At 39.2% G+C, this 22,643-nt stretch overlaps 1 protein-coding gene across 15 annotated transcripts in view; it reads left to right on the forward strand.

Annotated features, from left to right (window-relative positions):
* MEF2C (myocyte enhancer factor 2C) overlaps positions 1 to 22,643 on the forward strand; it is a 229,894-nt gene that overhangs the window by 163,641 nt on the left and 43,610 nt on the right. For 11 of the 15 annotated variants that reach the window (XM_042454572.1, XM_042454561.1, XM_042454573.1 and 8 more), the window contains 3 exons: positions 7,282 to 7,425; positions 18,583 to 18,769; positions 21,287 to 21,334. In XM_042454572.1, coding sequence (XP_042310506.1) covers positions 7,282 to 7,425; positions 18,583 to 18,769; positions 21,287 to 21,334 — 379 coding nt within the window. Of the gene's footprint in view, positions 1 to 7,186; positions 7,426 to 7,486; positions 7,625 to 18,582; positions 18,770 to 21,286; positions 21,335 to 22,643 lie in introns of all 15 variants that reach the window. The other 4 variants (XM_042454574.1, XM_042454571.1, XM_042454576.1 and 1 more) reach the window with 3 other exon arrangements.

The following is a 22,643-nucleotide window of genomic DNA, read 5'->3' on the forward strand; positions in this document are numbered from 1 at the left end:
TCCCCTTTTTGTATATTTACAATTGTATTTTACTAGTTTGTTGACAATCAAACCTCAAGGAATGCCAAAATCCAAAATACTGTAAATACTCAATTGTAAGTCAACCTCATATGTATAAGTCGAGCTCAGATTTGAGGGCAAAAATTATGGATTTTGATATGACCTGTGGATAAGTCGAGAGTAAAATGTAGGATCATGTAACGAAGAATCTAAAGGATGAAGCAAAGGAAAATGATATCAAAGAACTTACAAAATTCCTGCAGGTATAAGTGTTTGTGCTCACACTAAAAGCTGGATGGATGAGAGAATGGGGAGGGAGATCAGTACTTCCAGGACAAATTACACTCTTGCCTTTCTCCAGGGGAAGTTCCTTTAAAAAATAAAACAAGGAGTTAAAGTACAATAGTTACATTGACTTGTGGATAAGTCGACTGGGGGGTTTTGGGATAATTTTTTTTACTAAAATTTCTAGATTTATACATGACTATATACAGTATACTCCAAAATTGTCCACATGTGTGGCTGAGATAGTGACACCTTTCCTTTCTGATAGTTTAGTATACACAAACTTGGTTTATGTACAAAATTATTAAAATAATTTGTATAAAATTAACCTTCAGGGTGTGTTTATAAGTTATAAACAAAACATAAATGAATTTAATGTTTAGACTTGGGTCTCATCTCCAAAACATTTATATGCAAATATTCCAAAATCTGAAAAAATCCAAAATCCAAAACACTGCTGGTCCCAAGTATTTTAGATAAGGAAGACTCAACCTGTGCCAATTGATTTGCTCTTAGCAGTCTGCTTTGAGGATATAGGAAGCCCCTGGACATCCATCCTTTCCTCACAGTGACCCTCCCTTAAAACTAGTTGTAATATAGGTGAATGGAAACACTGACACAACCTTTCTTTGCAATCTGAAACTATCTTTGGCTTAGCAGATATCAAATGATCAACTTCTGGTATGTGCTGTGTTTGCTCTTGCTTGAATAATTAAGCATTGATACCAACATTTGGCCATAAACCTGACTACTATGCGTCCATTCGGTTGTCTTGTGTGCATCTGTAAAAAGGAAATGCTAAATGTTTACGGTCTCTTTTTTAAAAAGAAGAAGAGGAAAACATAACATTTCATCAAAAAGGCACCAGTCTTTAAACTGCACTTTGAGTAAGAGCTAAGACTCAGAAATGCTATCTAACACCTTTATTGAACTTTCTGCATTGCCAAATACAGTGGCAACCTCTGTACTCTCAGTATGGGTGGACTGGGAATTTGCTGCACAGATTTCTGCCTCCTTGAGTTACTTGAGACATAAATCTTCCTAATGGGAGCAAGGAGCGTAAGACCTGGCTGGCCTTCAATGACAGAGAAAGACATTTCAGATCCACAGCAAGTAGCAGTGACTGGCAGAAACAGGCTTCTCAGTTCTCAGCACCACTGGAGGATTCATTCTCCTTCAGCACACTGTCAGTAGAAAGGAGTTGTATCGTAATTACACTTCTTACTCTTGTGTTGGTTACCCAGACTCCAGAACGAAAAAATAGAAGCATCCTTTAAATCCCTTATTATTCTTTTACTTCAAAAGTAACTCTATAGATATTGCTCAGGGGAAAAAGTAGGATTACAGTTCCCAGCATCTCCCAGTCAACATGATCTTCCCTGCCAGTAGTCATGACATGGGCTGACAGAGGGGGATGATTAATAACAGCATCATTGGAAGATTAATCTCCCATCCAGTTGCTTTGTTATACTGTTTACCTCACAGTAGCAGAAAGATTTTCACTGGTTAGAGCAACCTCAGATCTGCACATATGTGCTTTTCACACATTTATGTAAGTCTGAACATCATGGAAATGCCATTTTTGTATTGGGGGAGGTGGTCACCCAAGCCATTAATGTTCTTGTTCTCTTCTGGTGGCCCATGTTAACACTGTTCAGTCACCCCTCCTTTCTCATGGACTTGAGATCTGCATATTTGTTTATACACAGAGGGGTGACCTCAGTCATCTTCAATGGGGCATGTCCTCACAGCGTGTGCCCCATTCAAGCCTATGGACTTGAATAAGTGCGAGTCTCCATTTTTGCTGGGGGAGGGGTCCAGAATAGATCCCCCATGAAAACGGAGGGATGACTGTATATTTAAAGGTCAGACATGACCCTATAATTCTAACCAACAGCAAAGTTCAGGTGCCAGTTCAGCCGAGAAAAGTAGAAATTCCCCCATTGCACACACAACCCATCATCACTATCCTAGAAAGCCTTCTTTCTTTTTATGTTTTATTTAATTGAGAGTGAGGCATGAATGTAATATTTATTTGAGAGCGGGGCATATCTATAAACTGCCAAAAGGAAGATCAGAAGTATTTTTTTCTTTTCTTTATTTTCTTTCTCTTACCTGTTTCTGTTTCTATGTTTATTTCTAATTTCTGTAACTTTAAATAAATATTATATTTAAGAAGGCCTCCTATTTCTAAACAAAAGAAATCATTATGTCTGCTTTTCAGTTCTACTCCCCTCCCCCCCCACACACACACACACATTTGCACATGCTCAGACAACCTACTTCAATATCATTTGCTGCCAAGTAAGGGACAAAAAGGAGGGTTTCTGTAGTGGCAATCTCCTTCTTGCTTGGTGTGCAAATACCACAAACTGCTACCACAGTGTTCCTTATTCCTCCCTCTTCTGTGACAGGGATTTGGGGAACAGGGCAGACTGTCTGGATTGGCTGATGTGTGTGCCTGATTTTAACTGTTTTCATACCAGAAATGGGAATATTTTTGCTCTGAATGTTTACACCTGTGAAGAGATCCAGGACTTAAATCCTGGAAGCCAGGTGGAGAGCATCTGGATAAAAATTAAAGGGGAGGGAAACAACAGGGATGTTGTTGTAGGTGTCTACTACAGACCCCCAAGTCAAATTGAGGAATGGGACGATGCCTTTCTAGAACAGATGGCCACACACTCAGAAAGAAGAGATGTAGTAGTGATGAGTGACTTCAGCTATCCTGATATTTGCTGGAAGTCAAACTAAGCCAAATCCTCAAGGCCTAGCAAATTCCTCACTTGCATGGAAAACAGTTTCCTTGTCCAAAAGGTGGAAGAGGCAACAAGGGGATCAGCTATTTTAGATCTGATCTTAACCAACAAGGATGACCTGGTTAATGGGATGCAAGTGGTGGGATTCAGAGGTGGGAGTGATCATGTTCTCCTGGAGTTTGTTATACAGTGGAAAGGAGAAACCAGTCATAGTTAGACATGCATTCTAGACTTCAGGAAAGCTGATTTTAGTAAACTTAGGCCTGTTACAGACAGCCAAAATAAAGCTGCTTCGAGTCACAGTGGAGGTATGGTGTTTCAATGATGCATGTGTCCTGAGAGTCCAGAAGTCACACCAAAGTCATGCTCCAGCCCTAAGGACTGGAGCGTGGCTTTGGTGCGGCTTCTGGACTCTTAGGACGCATGCATCATTGAAACACCATACCTCCACTGTGACTCGAAGCAGCTTTATTTTGGCTGTCTGTAACAGGCCTTAGAGAAATACTGGGGGTGATCCAATCAGTGGTCAGAAATACTAAAAGAGAAGGAAGTTCAGGATGGATGGGTGCTCAACCTGAGGAAAATGAAGCAGAGGTTGACATCATAATCCTAATCAACCCAAGATACCAGCTGCTGCTCTACATGTGGTTTTGTACCTGGGAGTCCCTTGAAAATAATCAGATGAGCAAGTTCCAAGTTCTTGTCAGATATGTATCTCATCACACTCCATTTCATTTTATCTATTTGGCAATAATATAAACACATATACCACCTTAATACTTTTGTGTCCCCCACAGCTCCCCCACCCAATTTTGGTGCTGTTGTGAGATCCCTCACCCTTTTCACAGTTTCAGAATGAATCTGTGCTACTGGAACCCTCTGAGATGTGCAGGTCTACAGAAGAAGATTTGTGATTTTTATATGACGTGAATTCCAGTAAAAAGGTTTTTTTAAGCTTTCTGGGGGGGGAAATGCAAGTTTTTCCATTTCTGGTGGCTTTTACACCACTGGAGAGCTGCCTGGTGGCCAACATCATGATGAAGAGAAGGAGCAGTTGCCCATTGTGTTCCGAACGCTGTTCTTAGAAGGGAGGCTGGGACTATTAAAATAGAATCTAGTCTGTGGATTAGAATACTCACCTATTGGCAAAAATTGCATAAAACTTCTGGAGGTCTGACAAATTTAATTTTCCTGGATTCCTTTAAATCCTCTTGGGAAATTTCCCTTCTTAAGAAATTAAATGAGCTTGGTCTCAATAAAAATGAAATTTTAAAGCTCAGCGCCGATAGAGCTAAACCTACTATTAAACAAAAAATCCTAGAGGCAGAAAGATACATGGACTCCACTTCCCTCTCAAAATATGCCAAGTTTTGGACCCCTCCCCAGCTCCATATCTGTTCCATGTTACCCTCCCGAAGTTTAGAAGGGCTCTAACTCTGGCTCGTTTCAGTGTGTTGCCCACGGCCATGTTGGAAGGTAGATTTAAAAAAACACCTTTTGAATTTCGTCTTTGCCCATGTGGCTCGGGCGCTGTTGAAACCAATGAGCATGTTTTCCTTTATTGTCAATTCTATAGAGACATTCGTCACCATTATTATTATTATTAACCTTTATTTATGAAGCGCTGTAAATTTACACAGCACTGTACATACCGTATTTTCTGATGTATAAGACGACTTTCTAACCCTGAAAAATCTTCTCAAATGTTGGGGTGGGGGGGTCTTTACGCCAGGTGCAGAAAACTTCCGAGCTAGACTGGTCACCACATATGGTGGGGGGAGGACTAAAAAAATGACCCCGGGAGCTTCTGTCTGGGCCCCACAAACAAACTCCACCTCTTCAGAATTCATAGCAAAGAGCCAGACCTAGAGTTAACGCACTGCCAAACCTCTTTATTTCTCCAGTGTGGATGCAGCCACAGTTCTCCTCCTCCTCTGTCTCCCCCTGGATCCCATCCTCCATTTCATGCTCATATGCTACTTGGGTTCACAGCAGCAGCGGAGCAATGCAAAGCTCGCAGCTGCACCATTTTGCAAGCAAGGCAATGAGGAAAGCGGAGCCAAAGACTCTCCAAATGGGGCTGGGGCCGGAGGGGAGCCTCCTTCTTTTCCCAGCCAGGTACTGAAAGGGGGGTAAAAAAAAAAGAGGCCTGGCTTTCTTTCTTTTTCTTAAAGTATCCTCCTCTGGCCCTTCTCTCACTCACTCACATAGAAGTAAAACCAAGAGATAGGGAAAGGGGGGAAAGGAAGGGGGAAGGGTGGATCTTTTATTTTTAAACCCCAGAGTGAGTTTTGTGGTGCTGCAAGGACCCACCTCAATGGCACGAAATGAAGATTTTGCACTAGAAAGGGAGGAAAGGAAGGCTACATCCACACTGGAGAAATAACCCAGTTTGGTACCACTTTAACTGCCCTGGCTCAAGGCTATGGAATTCTGGGAGTTGGAGTTTGTTGTGGGGTCCACTCTGGGCCCACAACAAACTCCAATTCCCAGAATTTCATAGCCTTGAGCCAGAAAAGAGTTAAAGTGGTGCCAAACCAGGTAATTTCTCCAGTGTGGATGCAGCCCAAGTGTGCTGAGGGGAAAAAGACACCCCTCTCTGAGGCATCTCTTAGCCTTAACATGTGTTGGAAGAGGGGTAGTCTTATATGCCAAATATATGCCAAACTCTAACTTTTAAATGGAAAAGTTGGGGGTCGTCTTATACACCCAGTCGTCTTATACATCGGAAAATGCGGTACAATCTTTTTAGTTAGACGGTTCCCTGCCCTCGGGCTTACAATCTAAAAAGACATGACACAGAAGGAGAAGGGAGTGGTGGAGGGAAAGGGTAAGAGGTCCAGCAGTTCCTCTCTACCTCCAAGGCCTGGACCAAGGCAGATGGACTGCAGGGAGGACTTGGCTTCATAATGGATGGTTAATCATTTTCCAGGGGAAATACATACTCTCAAGTAGGATAATGCATATACAGTACATAGCAATACAGGAAATGGTTTGATAAACAGGCACCAAAAGAACATCAAACTGATTAGCCCACTACTGAGTAAATTCCCAGGCAAAACTGACTCCTTTTATTTATGCCTCCTATTGGACAACAATGATCCTACAATATCCCATAAGGTGGCTAAATTTTGTTATATTGTTTGTAAACTGCGCCCTCAACTGTCAAATGGTCATTTTATTACCGTGTAGAAAGAACTGTTTGATACTGTACACGTACAGTCTACCATCAGTTTATATTTTAATTTGTTATTGTTATATTGATATGTTGCTTGTGTGATTTTGTTTTTATACTGGTCAATGACTGAATAAATTTTATTACATTACAGAAGGAGCAGGATACTGGACCTACAAATGTTTCTCACCCTTGGTATATATTATGTCTGCATGGTTGCAGAAAAGTGAAGCAGAAATCATCTTGTGCTGCTCCACTTCTTGGCAAAATTTATGTGTGATCCATAAAGAGATAGATAATTTACTCTGTCAATTTTAGGTTTATGTTTGTGCATGAGTAGAAAGAATCATTCTACACATTTGTCATATGGCATTCTTTTGTCATTAGTCTAGATATTTAATTGAATGCAATGTTCATATAGATATAAGTAAGATTTTCTAAGGCTTCTCCTTGTGTTCACCTTTTGGCCTGAGAGGGAAATTAGTTAGATGACTATAAAATGCAAGATGGGTAGTGCTAAATCTCCTAACTTTAAATTCCTCAATTCAGTCCTATTAATGAGACGTAGCAGGTATTAGGGGCAGGGGGAGGCATCTGTTGAATATTCCAAGAACCCTGACAGGCTTAATCTGCTCTACCTTGAAGGCACAGTGTTGTTCCACCGATTGTCATTGCATTCACAAAGAGCTGCTGGCAGCTCTCTGTCTGATTGAATGCATTGCCCTTCCTATGTTTTAAAAAGATGTGAATGGTGAAAATTCTAACTTGCTGGTGTTTTTCTTGCAGGGAAAGGCATAGATGGTAGCAAAGACATTTTATTAGGTTGTGTTCTCTCTCCATTTATTGACTGACTTCAGATTCAGAAGAGGTCACAGTGACTCTCTCTTCGCTGCTGGTAACAAGAGCTGCAGTTTGCTGACCTAATGCATCTCTCTCCTCTTTCTTTCCCTTATGTAATATGTAACAGCTTTCAACCACCAGGCAGCCTGAACGATGGTAAAGGCCCTGGATCTCTCTTGCAGCCTGTGTCAAGTCTTGAACTTTCCAAATTATGTATTTCAGACATTGAGAAAGAAAGGACTTAATGGCTGTGACAGTCCAGACCCAGATGCAGACGATTCAGTAGGTCACAGCCCTGAGTCTGAGGACAAGTACAGGAAAATTAATGAAGATATTGATCTAATGATCAGCAGACAAAGATTATGTGTAAGTACCCTGAGTTCCCTTTCATTTTTTTTACACTCTGATATTTCTCTGAACCTGGCAGGCATTGAACAAGAAAGAAAACAAAGGCTGTGAAAGCCCTGATCCTGACTCCTCTTACACCCTCACCCCACGCACTGAAGAAAAATACAAAAAAATTAATGAAGAGTTTGATAATATGATCAAGAGCCATAAAATTCCTGTAAGTACCAAAGGTTAGATGGCTGTCTGCTGATAACCGCTGCAGTAACACACCTTAACCCTTTCAGTTCTGGTTTCTTACAAGAAAGCATATTCAGAGAAGGACATGTTTTGACAGCTCCCATTAAAACCAAATTGCATGTAGGAAATACTGCACCATGATATATTTTTGCTCTTGAGATGTGCGAAGTTCCTTAATGAGATGTGTATGACAAACAAGAGGCAAAAACTTAAGAACTTTTTTTTAAAAATGTACGTACCGTACAGTCGATTTTCAAAATAGTGGTTTACCACAGTAGCTATCTCAAAATGTATTTCAGGACATCTGTAAACTTTGTTGTGGATGAGTTAACATGCTCACAGACAGCTTTCTGTGGGTCCAAAAGAAAAAGAAAATGGCACAAAGTTGAAATGTGTCTTCATACTATAAATGAAAGAATGTGAATTCTGCTACCACCATTATTAGATGCCACTCGAAATTCAGTTACCACACTGAAGGGTTATGTAGCTAATTGCTAGTTGCAGGAAAACAGACTGCATGAGAGCCTAATGGTAGCATTCAGTCACGTTTGTGTGTTGAAGGTTTTACAGCTTTATCAGAAGATTTGCTTTGACTCCATTGGCATTCCTCTTAATGCTTTAACGAGCGCTAAATTTTGTTTTAACCAAGACAGAATTTCTAACAGTCATATGCCTTGCCAGATACTCAAGAGAAATAACTGCATGTAGCTATTTTGTTTGTACAGACATAAAGGAGGGGGAACTTCTCATGAATACTACAAGTATTATATAAGTACAAATAGTACTATTCATGTGTACTTGGTGAAAAATTGCAGGGGGGTACTTGTGTGATATAGATAAAAACAATGAGTCTTTTGGCACCTAAAAGACTTAACAAAAGTTTCATGTCATAAGCATTTTGAAGATGAGGCTTTGGTGTCTTAGAACTTATATCACAACAAATGTGTTAGTTTTTTTAGGTGCAATAGAATTCTTTGTTATATTCAGCAGCATCATGTTTGTACCATGAATTTAAAATAGGAGTTTAGTTTTAACTTTCTTTAATTTCACCTTGTAATAGCTAATTGCAGTTACATCATAAAAACATGGGTCATTATCTTCTTCATGTTAAACAGTTAACAGTACGGACCAAGCAGGAAGGGAAAGAACTATATTGACTATCACTAGCTATGTTTCAAAACTTGGAAGACGTTACTTTTTCCTACAACTGCCACAATCCCCCAGCTGTTATGATCCCTACCCATGCAAGTTATCAGAAATATAGATGAAAAAGTAAAATTTCCAGCTCTTTTGTTCCACTGTTTTATTTATTATTTTTTAATTAAAAAATTATATCCCACCAAATATCTAAAGTGTGATGTAGTGGTTTGAGTGTTGGACTACAGCTTTTGAGATCAGAGTTCAGTTCCTCATGGGTGACTTTGGGTGAGTCACACACAATCGGTCCCAGAAAACCATGTAATAGGTTCTCCTTAGGGCTGCCATAACTCAGAAACAACTTGGAGGCATCCAAAGTTCTCAGGGCAACATACTGTTTCTATAAATTGCCCTTTAAAGCTTGCTGAATATGGGGCTGGTTTACCACAGATAAGAGGCAATGGGACAGTTAATCTACCCCTTCTTTGAAATGATCTGAAAATCAACATAAACACAGTAAGTACCCAAGCTGACACTATTTAAGTCATACTTTTTAAAGACATTACTACCCCAGATTCAAGTGACATACCTGCTGCATGGAGATTGTGTCAGTTTGCCCAACTGCCTCCCAGTCCACTGCCTTTTCCCCATCTGCTTTTGCCCATGGGCAAGATGGAGGATTTTCTCCTTGCATAGTTGTACTAACCTACATCATACATTTGTTGTAGTTGTGCTATTTTTGTTTTGATGCAGTTTTCCTAAGATGCCTTGTTAAAACAAACCAAAAGATGATTTAGGACAAAACAGATTGCATCAAGAACAGTACCTTAGAGCTTGCAGTCTTTTTGCATACAAAGTGTGTCAGTTTCAGAATAACTTTATCCAGTGAAGACTCTATGGGCTGAACCAGAGATACTGTAACAGGGGCCATCTTCCAATGAAAGAAATAAATTTCAATCTAGATGCGTCTTTGTGTCTGTTTTATCTGCAACAACCAAGCATTTGACTACAGCCTGACTCCTACTTCAGTAGTAGTCCAGTTAACTGTGTGAGATTTATATACACATTGATTGACATTCCCAATTAATTCATTGGGTCTCTTCTAGCTGGAACTACAAATAAGATTCAGGCCTGTGTATGCCAAAGTGATCAAAGACATAGGATCACCTATGTTGTTTGCACAGACAGCTGTTTGTACAAACTAAGCCTCTGCCAACAAAATGGGCCCAACCACTGATGTGGCCAGTTCTATGTGCAAGAGACATCCAGATGGAAGGCATTTGCTCTTAAGAATCACTGCTGCAACTTAATTTTTTACCAGCTTTTTAAAGTCCTTCCTAAGGAAGCATATCTTTCATATGTGTAGAAAAAGATTTGACTGAATGGGTATTGCCTTTGTAGTAGAAGTCATGCTTTCACAAATGTTGGAGAAAGTGAACATTTTACTCAGGAGATCAGAAGAACTCCACGTTGGACTAGTATTCCTTTCAAACACTTTTTCTAAAATGCTTAACATGTGTGTGCAGTTTTTTAATTAAATGCATGCACACTTTTATTTCTCTTTCCACTCACGCTCTTCTCACTTGCCTAAATCCATATGTTGGAAGGAGAGCTTTGAAGTTGCCACTGTGATTTAAGCAGGCCAAGCTTTAACAGAGAGTTACTACTCTGTAGCATAATCCAGCAGTGTGGTCATGAATTCGGAAGTACAGGTGCTCATTGTGGCAATCCCCATAGCCATCTGCCCAGAGCATCCTAAAACGGCAGACAGCTATACGGACATTTCTGCAAAGTGTACATGCTTCTTCATTTCTTTTCTCAGCACTATGGAGAAACATAACCCTCAGCCAGTTACACTGAGGACTGCAGTTAAACTCAGTGAGGAAAACAAACTCTGAGAAGTGTGGCTGATGTCATATCACTTTATCTTAAAAAATTATTTGTTTGGTCAGCTCCCCAAATCCCCCATCCAGCTACAACCATTCAATTTTGGGAGTGTTGGGCCAAAAAAGTAACTTTACTCGGCTCTTCATTGCTGTCCCTGCCAATCAGAAAGTCCTAGCTCTTGGACCCCATGAGTCCTGCCTCCACTGTTTTGTTATATTCATTTTGGCAATAATGGTATTGTGAAACCTCCAGCCTTTCTTTTTTCACCTGATGAAAATCTTACCAACACAGTGAAGTTCTGTGAAGTTCTCACATAATCATCTCTGTCCAAAATAGATCCCAAAAAGCTATGCAGGTTTACGAAAACATTAGAACCTCAGCACTTGCAGCTTCTTGTGATAAGAATGTATGAAGAGCTCTCTTCGATCAGACCAAAGACTAGTTTAGCTTAGCATCCTATGTTATGCCCAAGATTGTAAGGGCAACCTGTTTATCCTGAGAGCGTGTAATGAGAACCTCTCCCTCCGTGGACCTATTCACAGCAAGGCTCAGAAAGACATTGAGACACCAAATTTGGTTTTAAACACCATGCATGTAACATTTATTGAATCACACAAGTAACACAAACATTGATTATCAAGAGCTCTTTCACTCACACATTCATACAATACTCACACACACTTCCCTTCCGCCGAACATTGATCAGGTGTTCTCGAAGGCTGGGGATGACACCGTTGCCGCGGTTTGGTGCCAACAAAATGGAGATGAAAGTCCAGGATCTTTATACTTTTCCTTCTCTCTCACTCTTGGCTGCTGGAATCTTGCAATATTGCAGCCCATTACTCAACTTCCTCTTCTGGGAGAACTGACAGGTTGTTCAGATCCGTCCGTGTTCAAAGCCACAAGGTTGCGAGTTCAAGACCAGCAAAAGGGCCCAAGCTCGACTCAGGCTTGCATCCTTCCGAGGAGGTCGCTAAAATGAGTACCCAGACTGTTGGGGGCAAATTAGCTTACTTGCTAATTAGCTTACTTGCTGTTCACCGCTATGATCTTTGGAATAGCGGTATATAAATAAAAAAAATAATGGTGGCGCCCATGTAGACAGGGCGTCGCCATTATAATGCTGCAGTTATGTGCTAGTGTTGAGGGGCATCTGTAAAGGACGCCCCAAGGCAACCCGAGCATGTATCCAGGCTGGCGCTTTGCGCCGGTCTGGATACCACCTGTGTGTCTTTTCTTCAGTCACAAAAGAAAAGATATGAACAAAATGATAAGCAAACCATTCCTTGCTTCTCTGTTAAATAACATGTAGGTCAGCCTTCTTCCAGATGTGTTGTGTCATAGTTCTGATAATCCCCAGCCAATGTGTCCAAGCATTCCAATGGTCACATTGTACTTTGCTAAACTCCATTTCCCAATTTTGCAGCCTCTAGATATATTGAACAGTTGGGCTTCTAAAAAAAGAAGAGGAAAGGAAAACTAAGGAAGCAAGAAGAAAAGTAAAAAATTAAGTAAATAAGATTCAGAAAACTTGGTTTACAAGAAAAAAGACGAAGTTCAGAAATTTCTAAAGGAATAGGGCTTATTAACTGATAAGTTTATTGTCTTGAGAGGCTACATGTGCAAGAGAGCTAAAACATCAGAAAGCAGTCATACATGTGTTTGTGCTACAAAGGGCTCTGCAGGCTCATAAAGATAAGCAATTATGAGGGTTCCTTTACCATAAAGTAGCCTTAAGATCAGAGGAGGCTGAAATGAGATTTACTGACAATTGCTTTACACAGTGTTGGAATCAGTAATTGTAGTGCACTTTGAATGTGTTTCCCAAATGACCAGCACTTGAATGCCTCAAAAATATCATGTAAACCACCATACAACTTTCACATTTGATCTGTTGTGTGATTTGGAAATTGACGCAAATTGAATATGCAAACAATCACTGGCACAGAAGAAGATGTCATAGTATAATGGATGCTTTCCACTGGGAACGTCTGTCCATAAACCCCGCCAAATGAAAAGGAATGAATTGTTGTAAGAAAAATTAAAGGGATGCTCACAACAGGCAATCTTAGACTGACTCAAGGATTTCTGAAGTTACATATATCTTTATAACACTAATTCATAGAAGCAAGAATTGTTAATTGATTTAATGGAGTTCAAGAAAGATATAGAAGAATATGAAGTGGAGATCCAGCTGGTTTACACTTTGCTTTTGATCCACTGCCTGCTGTATTCCATTATGCTTCTTAGTCAATGGCATGCTATTTTATAACAAATAGTTCTATGTTTATGCTTCATAAGTGAAGAGGGGAGAAAAGAAAGGATTCTGAGCCACTTGTGATCTGCAAGGATAAGAAGAATTCATAGGCAAGCTGAGTATTTATTTGGTAAGACCAGGGAACACTTCCCCTTCCAAGTGTTCTTGGACTCTGATTCCCATTAGCCCTTAACAACCTAGGCAATGGTAAGGGATGCTGAGAGTTAAAATGTGGTAGCATATAGAGTAGGGGTTCCCAGTTTAGGGTGCCTGCAATTCCAGGGGGGCACAAGATTGAATTTCGGGGAGTTCTACAATGAATGGCTTGTGTCTTTGAGTGGCGAGTCACAAGTCATTATTCATGTTTTTTTCTGAATAAATTAGAATCTAATTACTCAATTTAGATTTGCATTTTAGGCACTGAGCTAAAAGATTATTTTTATAAGTTCAGTTTGTTCACCTGCAGTGTTATATGTGGTTCAATTAGATTTCTTCATCTCCAAATATGATATCACTTTTGTAGGGTGTGTGAACATTAATCAAACATTTTCTAGGGGTATGGGGCATAGAAAAGCTTGGGAACTACTGATATAGGGCTATATTTCCCTATCACTCTTCTACAATGTAATATGCCTACAAGTTTTCCAGTGTTCTTGGTGCCATATTAGCTGCCCTACTCTTATTTTCCATCAAAGTGTGTAAACATCTTGGGCAATACAGAAGTGATTGGTTCTTCCTATCCCCTTCTCAGCCCAGCCAAGCATACAGACTGACATGGTAAACAAAGCCTGTGAAAATGTTATATATTAGTTCCATTTTGGATCTGAAACAACATTGAAATCAGTATTCTTTATAGGATAGAAGAGCTTTTGAGCTCGGCTGGAATTTCATATCTTGCACCATTTTTTTATATTTGTTTGTTCAGAGGAGAGGGGTTTTATTCTATTCTCAGCTCACAAATTCCAAGAATTTCCTGTTGCATAACCCCAGCATTTTGGGCTTGAGCTGCAAAGGGTGAATTTCACCCATTGTGCTTCTATACTTGGATACATAATTGTATGATATTTTAAATTACACAGTACATACGTTTCCTAAGAAACTAAGCCTTCATCATAACCTATGCTTCTTCCATTGCTGAAAACATCCTCCTCTATACGACACATTCAGGATGCAATCCAGCCTTACTCCCCCAGTCAGTTTTTGGCTAAAGAAGTGCCATGCCATGTTTCTGGACAAGAATGAGGTTTGGAACACAAACATCATTCTCACTATATTCATACATTCAGAAAGAGTCATAGCAGAAGGATACAAGTGAATCTAGTGCACTGAAGCTATCCAGCAGAGGTTAGGGGCAGGAGATAATATTTTTCAGTCGGTCAAGGGTGGTTTTAGAGACGGATCATTGTTCATGGTATATATTTACATTTCACTTTCATTTTTGGTAAATATAGCATTCCCCTTTTTGTAATAAAGAATAAATTTTAAAAATATGTTAAAAGCTATTTAATTCACCTTTCAGGATTCACCACCCTCACAAGCAATGTAAAATAATAGATATGGAACACAAACTTTGCAATTTCAACATTTAAAGCAGAAATTTCAAAAAGACTAGCAGCAGTTCAACCTGTTTTCCCCAAATGCTGCCTTTTAATCAGCCATAATGAGGCCACATCTATCTGGGGAAGAATTTCAAAAATAAAGGGACATCACTGAGAAAGGCCACAGTAGTCCTAGTACCCATAAGTGGAACAATTCATGCTGGTAGACCAAAGCAACATTTCTCACATCTGTAAAACTAGACTGTGGCCCAAAATACATGGGGCAAATAAAGCACCTTCCTGGCACTTTGGGGGTTTGGTGTTCAAACAGCATATGCCCTCAATCTGCCTAGAAGCTGCTCTGAGGCTGCCTAAGGCAACTTGAAGCCAGCCTGAAAAAGTGTGGCAAAAAACTGCTCCTGCTGGCAACCTGTTAAGGATCATGTCAGTGGCCAGCTTCAAGACCATTGTGTCTGGTCACTCCAGTCCGGGAGCGATCAGCACATGCTACAGAGAGAAACTGTTTTTAGTGACATCCACATGATGACTGTACAGTGTAGACTGGTCTTTAAGAGTGATAGTTTGCCACAGGGTTTCCTTCAAAACAGAAGTTGTTCACAGGCAGGGTTCTTTTGGACTCAAAGGGAAAGAGTTTGCAGACTAAAAATGCCTTCTTCTGCCAAGCCACTGATAATATTCAACTACACATAACCCCCAGGTCAACTATCTGTAACCCCTATTGACCTCTACTCTTCTGGTAGCAGCTGGTAAAGAAAGAGAACATTTATTAGTTTACTTTCTGTGAAATACATATGGAAACTGTTTTCTAAAGAAACAGCCCCCTCAATGATTAAAGCATTATCAGTAGGGAATTTGGATTGTCTCTTGCAGTGTCCACTCGCTCAACTTCATATGTTAGGTTCTGCACATAGAGAATACTCCCTGGAGAATTTCATCTATACAAATTGCTTCTGTGATAAGCAGGGAGTCAAAAGACCAGGAACAGCAATTTCCCATTTAATGCTACAACTATGGCTCTACTCCCAATCCATGTGGAGCAGGAATGGAGAACATATGCATATCTACGGGCTGATTTTTGACCCTGGGACCCCCTGGGGCAACATAGACATTCAAAAATGGCACACACCCCGCAAAAGCACAAGTGGCTACTCCTGAGTTTGAAAAACTATTTATTTGTTTATGCTAAATAATAGAGGGGGCATCTGCTATGTATTTCAAATGTAAATTGTCAATTCTATGGGGTCTCCTGGAGAGACAGTCACCGTTTATCAGAGAAAGGCCTATCTGGAGGGGTCAAGGACCAGAAATACAGCCTGGGGGAGTCACATGCAGCTCCATCAGCCTCACTTGGTCCACCCTAAGATAGAGCTTCAAAGTAATGTATCACAATTGATGGCATTATTTGTGATATGTTACTTGGGGGTGTGATGAGCATAACAATGCAAATAACTCTGGTGCAATAAATTACAATTACTTGTAGTTATTTGTTACTTGGAGGAGAGAGTACTGCCTACCTTTTGTAACAAGATTGACAGCATTCCCCACAGTTTGCATATGGCCACTAAGTGCCCTGAGTGGGACATTTTTCAAAAATGTAAGTGCCTTCCCATTACGCTGGGGTTCTGGGAGCTTAAGGAGTGTGTACACTTCTCTGAGGTCTGGGGGAGGTATATCCAGGAGTCTAGACACCTCAGAAAGTTGACTATCCACCATTCCTGTTAGGGAGACCCTTGCTTTAAAGGGAAAGAATATTTAGGAAAACTTCCATACACTTTGTATTACATAAGCAGGATCACTCCCACTTCCATGCACATTCAAAAACCATATATAGCAAGCAATGTTTTCTAGTACGTAGAGAGATCTTGTAGCACCTTTGAGACTAACTGAAAGAAAGAAATTGGCAGCATTTCCTTCTTTCAGTTAGTCTCAAAAGTGCTACAAGATCTCTCTACGTACTGATTCTACACACTAGCACGGCTATATCTTTGCATTCTACCACTATGGAATGTGTTCTAGTGTTACACTGGACTATCTGCAGTATTAATGGCAACAAAACACTTTCGCAGTTCCATAATGATTAACAATAAATGGTTTTTCAAAAATCAATCTCTTACTGTCTAGATTAGAACTCCTATAGAGTAATAAATCATAGAGTTGGTAGGGGCCTCATGGGGCATTGAGTCAAATGCTCTGCTCAAAGCAAGATCTCCAGCTAAAACATCCTCAGCAGGTAGCTGTCCAGACTCTTTCTGAAGATGCCCAAAGATGCCTACCTTTCTAGGCAATTGATCCTGGAAATTGTGGGGCAGTGGGATTGGTTGTTTTACTCTGTTTTCTTTATTCCTTACACTTAGTTGCATCCACTCTAAATGGAGTCAATGGAGTGGAGAAACTGATTAGATCATCCAGTTTAGTCAGTTAATTCCTAAGGGAGCCTAACAGAAATTGTGAGTTATTATTGGGAAGAACTTGTCTTTCACTGACTTTTTAAAAGCAAGGACTATTTCTGCAAACTAGGTTTATAGCAGCATTTCATTCCTTCAATATATTCTTAGATATACCTTTCAAAACAAAATATCCATGTATGTGAGAAGGTAGCACATGAAGTTTATCATAAACGTTGCTTGGAGTGTACTTACCAAACTAATTCCAAAGTATCTATTCATCTGTTGCAGCAGTGTTGATACCTGGCTGACAAGTAATTTCAGCTTGTCCAGGTACTCCTTAAAATGTCAATGAAATATCCAATATTAGTCTGGTCATTATAGGAATGAATATGTGCCAATGGCAATGATAACTTGCAATATCATTTCTGACTTGGCTAAAAAGCAAACAAACTGTAATTTAATTCAAATAATCAAATGCAATTCAAATAAGCAAAGTTCAAACATGTATTGTACTCTTGTATTAGATTAAAATATTATTCAGCAATAGGGAAATCTCAAGGTGCTTTAATATAAATCCATGTTATCCCCAGCTAAAGTAGAGTTATTGACTCCATTGCTGAGTGGTAAGCTAACATTTATGTGAACCCCACTGCTTCACTGGGTGTACTTTATCTGAAATTAAGCAATAGGGTTTAGCCCTTTATATTTGAAATTGTATATGTTTTCAGTAGATATCTGCATTTGACCAAAGAGAATATACCACTACATAGGATTGTGTCATTATCTTTAAGGGAAAAAAAACAGCTAGATATTTGCAGTTTTCCTCATCATGCAATCCCTATATTATAGGACATACTGCATCTTCCATATATGCATTGAAGTTTGGGCACAGCTTTATTTTTAAGGGAACTGTGCTCATTCTCTTCCTCCATTCCTTCAACCCCCTATACTGTTCCCCACACTATCCAGGAAGTTCCCAACAACTTGCACAGAGTTTTTGAGGTGGTCATTGGGCTACATTTGGGGAGGGATAACCCATGCCCCAACACCACCAGTGGTATAATTGTATTAGCAGAGTTCCTCCAACTTTTGGTTCAAACCAATATTTTCTCCTTTTTCACATGTATATCTCTATGATTGTTGTTTTGTACAGGGAAAAAAATGTTATATTAGTATTACTCCTCATATGTTAATGAAAAATGGGGGATAATATATTTTTGTATGAGGAAGACACACAGTTGTGTGTCTTTTCCCGTCTGGAGCTTGTGAGGGGCTGCCAATAGAAAGCTTCCCTTTTGTATTTCCCCCCATCTTGCTCTTGACAGTGAAGTCATCATGACCATGTATCTTTATCTGCATTTGTCTAGGAAGCTGCATTAGGATGTCACAAGTAAGCAATTATGGGTTTTGCAAATGTAAGAAAGCTAAAATGAGAATTAATAAAGCAGAGTTTTATTTGAAGGAGAAAGTTTGGTGAGGCACCTCAGTCTTGTCATCAAAGGGAAATTGACAAATTATAGCAGGTTGCAAGAGAGACTGAATGTTAACTCACGATTTTTTTTTACTGTCCAAAATTCTGCTGGTAATATTGGTCTTTTCTGTGTTTTTCAACCAGAAAGTACAAAATTATTTGTAGAAAACTGTGTTTCAATACTGTTGTGCCTCTGTACTATTCTTGTCTTTTGTTTTCCTTTTCCTCCCACTTCTACAGGCTGTTCCACCACCTAACTTTGAGATGCCAGTTTCTATACCAGTGTCCAACCACAACAGCTTGGTCTACAGCAATCCAGTAAGCTCATTGGGTAATCCCAATCTTTTGCCTCTGGCCCACCCTTCTATACAACGGAATAGCATGTCTCCTGGTGTGACACACCGGCCACCGAGTGCAGGTAACACAGGTAGGCATTTCTTCATTTAAGCAGTCATATGTGAGTCTCTATATCATAATTGGAAAAAGCAAGACACCCTTATTTTCCTTCACACTTTCTGTCTTATTAACTGATCATCACTCTTGAAAACACACTCTGTTATCCAAGGATGATCCTATCTTAGAATTTGCTGTTAAATAGAAACGAGGATAATTTCTATAAAGCTATAAATACTGGGGATTCCACATGAGTGCTTTAATCATACAATTGTACTGCCTTATTCATGGTGGGAGAACAGGTTCCAGAAGTCTTTGTCTTCTGTTAGTAACTTTCCTGTTTTTCCCACTCATTTTCCATCCTTCTTCTTTCTGAAAAAAGAAAACCTAAAAAACAAAATAGAACATCATTAAGGAAATAATGGAATAGGCTGAAAGTATCTATTGTATTAAATTAAAAGAAAATGATATATGGAAACAATTTTAAAAAAGAAATTAAAAGAATTGGTGGGTGCAAGCTTCATTAAAAGGAAAAACTGTTTATGAGATAACCTGTTTCTGACACTTACAGCAAAGACAGATTGACACTTATAACCCTGATAGATTGTAACCAATGGTTTCACTCCGTAATGCCTTTTCTCCACTGTTGTCTTGTTAAACGCAATAAAACCATTTCAGAAGATAGACTGAATCTGGATCCACTTGTTATGTCTCAGAAATGCAACACAGCTTCTTTTATAAACGAAAAACTTGGGAATGAAATTGGAAGTACAGTCAAAGGCTGGCAAAATAGGTCATTGGAACCTGCAGTTAAGTGGCTGGCTGTAGCCTTTGTGAAAATGTGTTGGGGCATTAGAATCTGTTTGATGCTGAGGTGTTGTTCCAGCTCAAGGCTGGATGGTCTCACCTTATAAGCCAGGTGCTGCTGTTGTGGGATTACCTCTAAGCAGGATAAATAGAGATTACGATCCTTGACTCTGTCTACTTAAAGCAGCGCCAGCCTTATACAAGCTGAAATGAAAGAGTCAAATAAGGCCTTCACAAGCATAAGAATGATGTTAAAAAGGAAAGTCACTGAACTGAGTATTGGTGAAGATAGCAAGAATGCTGCACAAAAGTACATGTAAATGCCTTGGAAAAATACCAGTGGAAGTGTTTTCATAATAATAATAATAATAATAATAATAATAATAATAATAAATTTTATTTATATACCACTTTTCCAAAAAGATCAAAGCGGTTTACATAGAGTTTAAAACCAATTACAAAACACATATAAAATAGATAAAACCAAGAGCACTAAATACAATATACAATCTAAAAATAATCTTTCAATCAATCAATAGGGTGAGGTAGAGAGTCAATGGGATCAGAGTACACGACTTCATTTTCCAGGGGGAAAGCTTGACAGAAGAGGAAGGTTTTAAGCCTCTTTTTAAATGTTTCCAGGGGGGTGATAAGACGGAGCTTATGACGTTGTCTTTGCACAGCACAGGAGCAAACCCTATGCGTTCCCCCGCCCCAATGTCATTCACTCCAATGGCATATTCTGAGTATTGATTCTGGTTGATGATAGTCACAACTGAGGACACAATAAGTGTCCCAGAGAGCAGCACCTAACTCCTCTTTGTGATACACAGAGAGAGAGAAATGCCAGAGGTGCAAGAAGGGTTCACAAAAGGCACTAGGGACCATTCTGCATAGATATAATGATTAGTGGAATGCACCAAGGAATTCCAGGAGAAAATCACACACACATATAGATATATATTTACTGCTCCTCATAAACTAGCAAAAGCAAAGTGGTTCTGTACAGTTCAGAAGACTGTTACTCCATTTGTTACAAATACTTTTTAAAGTAAATTCAGTTTGTAAGAACTGTTTAAATAGACTAATTATGGTATTTTTACACCAAATCAAATTGTACATAGTCATATTTTATGTTCCTAAAGTAACAGAGTGATTTTCAATCTGTAAAAAAATGCTATTGTTAATTTTTTTTCAATTTTTCTGAAAATTTCCAATTTTTTTCTGCGAAAAAAACCTGTAAACTCCAGTTTGCTTTTTTCAATAGATTCAATATTTCTGAAATTTTTACATCTTTACAGAAAACCCATGATAGGTTCGCTGTAGGGTTGCCATAAGTCAGAAGTGCCTTTAAAGCACACAAAAGGAACAATAAGTGGTGGTGCAGTGGGGAAAGTGGCTCTCCAAGTTCCTTTTTCTGAGCTGTGTAACCCCTCAGTTGCTCACCTCTGCTGTAGCTGCTTAGATCCCTTATTAAGATATTATGGAGTCACTGCTGATTCAGTCAATACTGTCCAGAGTATTACCGACTAGAGCCACTAAATAGTGATGGCATAAGCAGTAGGAATTGGGCCGGGTTGAACATTGACATAAGTCAGTATGCCTCAGACAGCTTGATCTTTATAAGAACTGTGGTGGTTCAGAGTTTGCAGAGCTTTGAGAAATAGACTGTAATTTCTGTTTGACCTTTGTGGTTTCTTTCAGCTTCTTACTCAATTTGACTATTTTATTTGTCTTCTCCTAGGTGGCCTGATGGGTGGGGACCTCACAACCGGTGCAGGCACCAGTGCAGGTAAATAGAAGAATATTTTATGTCCTCTTTTGAAAGGGTTACAGACTCCACAACAGAGTGTTAACGTGAGGCTAATCTTAAAATAACTTTCTATAATATCATTAGGAAAAGTAGAAGGAGGAGCTTTGAAAATTCTGCACACAAGTACCTTTCCCAATGTTAAACTTCCCAACTTCCCTACATTAAAGATCTCCTTTGGCAAAAGGAAAAATAATGTCCAGTCATGGAGACTCTGTTTAGGAAGAATTTTCATTGGGTGTGGACAAATCAAAGTGCTCTTTGACAATCCCCTGACAAAAGTTGTTGCATAGAAGTAAAATGTGGGAATGGTACAGGGAGCCTTGCAGGAAACTGTAGCTGTGCTTTAGGATTTTTTGGCAAGTTTCTCTTGTATCTGCTTTATTATTTTCATACCAAATTTTAGCAGGATGTGCTCATGTGTGTTGATTGTTCTATTGAGTCAAAACACATGCTTGTACAACGCGGGGTACAAAGGATGTAGATTTTAGTTAATTGTTAAAATTGTAAATGATCAATTTTATAATATCAACACTTGTGTATTCATTGTATTAATCACTACCCATATCTGAGCTTTCAAAAGGTCTGTTTTAAGGGCTGGGGGTCTCACACTAATTTTGCAGTGCTAAAACATCTGTCACAAGATAGGAGCTTTGTTGTATCAAGTGGGCTAGTTGTGCTATGTTTAACAGATGTATTGCTATGCTCACATATAGATACAGGGATACGTTATCCTGATTGCTAGTATCTCCCATTTCTATAAAACTTAAAGTAAGAAATACCACTTTTTCCAGTTCTGGTGTTCTGGTTAACTAAAAGTCTGATACACTCTTTTCAAAGCATGTGTTAAGATTCTTGACCTTTTTTGTTATAGAAACATAAATCACAAGAGAAATGAGGTTAGAATGGAATTTGAGTGACCCTACTCTTGAGTGTCCTCTACTGGTTTGTTAAAGTATAGCAGCCCTTTTTCACCTTTCTGCTCTTAGGTGAGTGAGTGGAGAACAGCATTTCTCAAGAATAGTTTTGGTAACACTGTTTTGTGGATTGAATTGGTGACTTCTCTAAATGCAGAGTTGGCATAAACATTGCCAATTTTCCTGATTAGAAACACAGCTGGCTTGAAGATTCAGAGGGAAAAACAAAAACAAAAATGCAGTAAATTCTTCTTTTTGTAACATAAAATGTGTAGGTAAATTTGGTAAAATATAAAATCTTAGAGGAGTTCTTCATGTAGAAAAGGGAGGTTTATAAACTGCATGAACAGATAAAAATGTAATTTTGTCAGGAA

The sequence above is a fragment of the Sceloporus undulatus genome, chromosome 2, assembly GCF_019175285.1.
Source record: "Sceloporus undulatus isolate JIND9_A2432 ecotype Alabama chromosome 2, SceUnd_v1.1, whole genome shotgun sequence".
NCBI lineage: Eukaryota > Metazoa > Chordata > Lepidosauria > Squamata > Phrynosomatidae > Sceloporus > Sceloporus undulatus.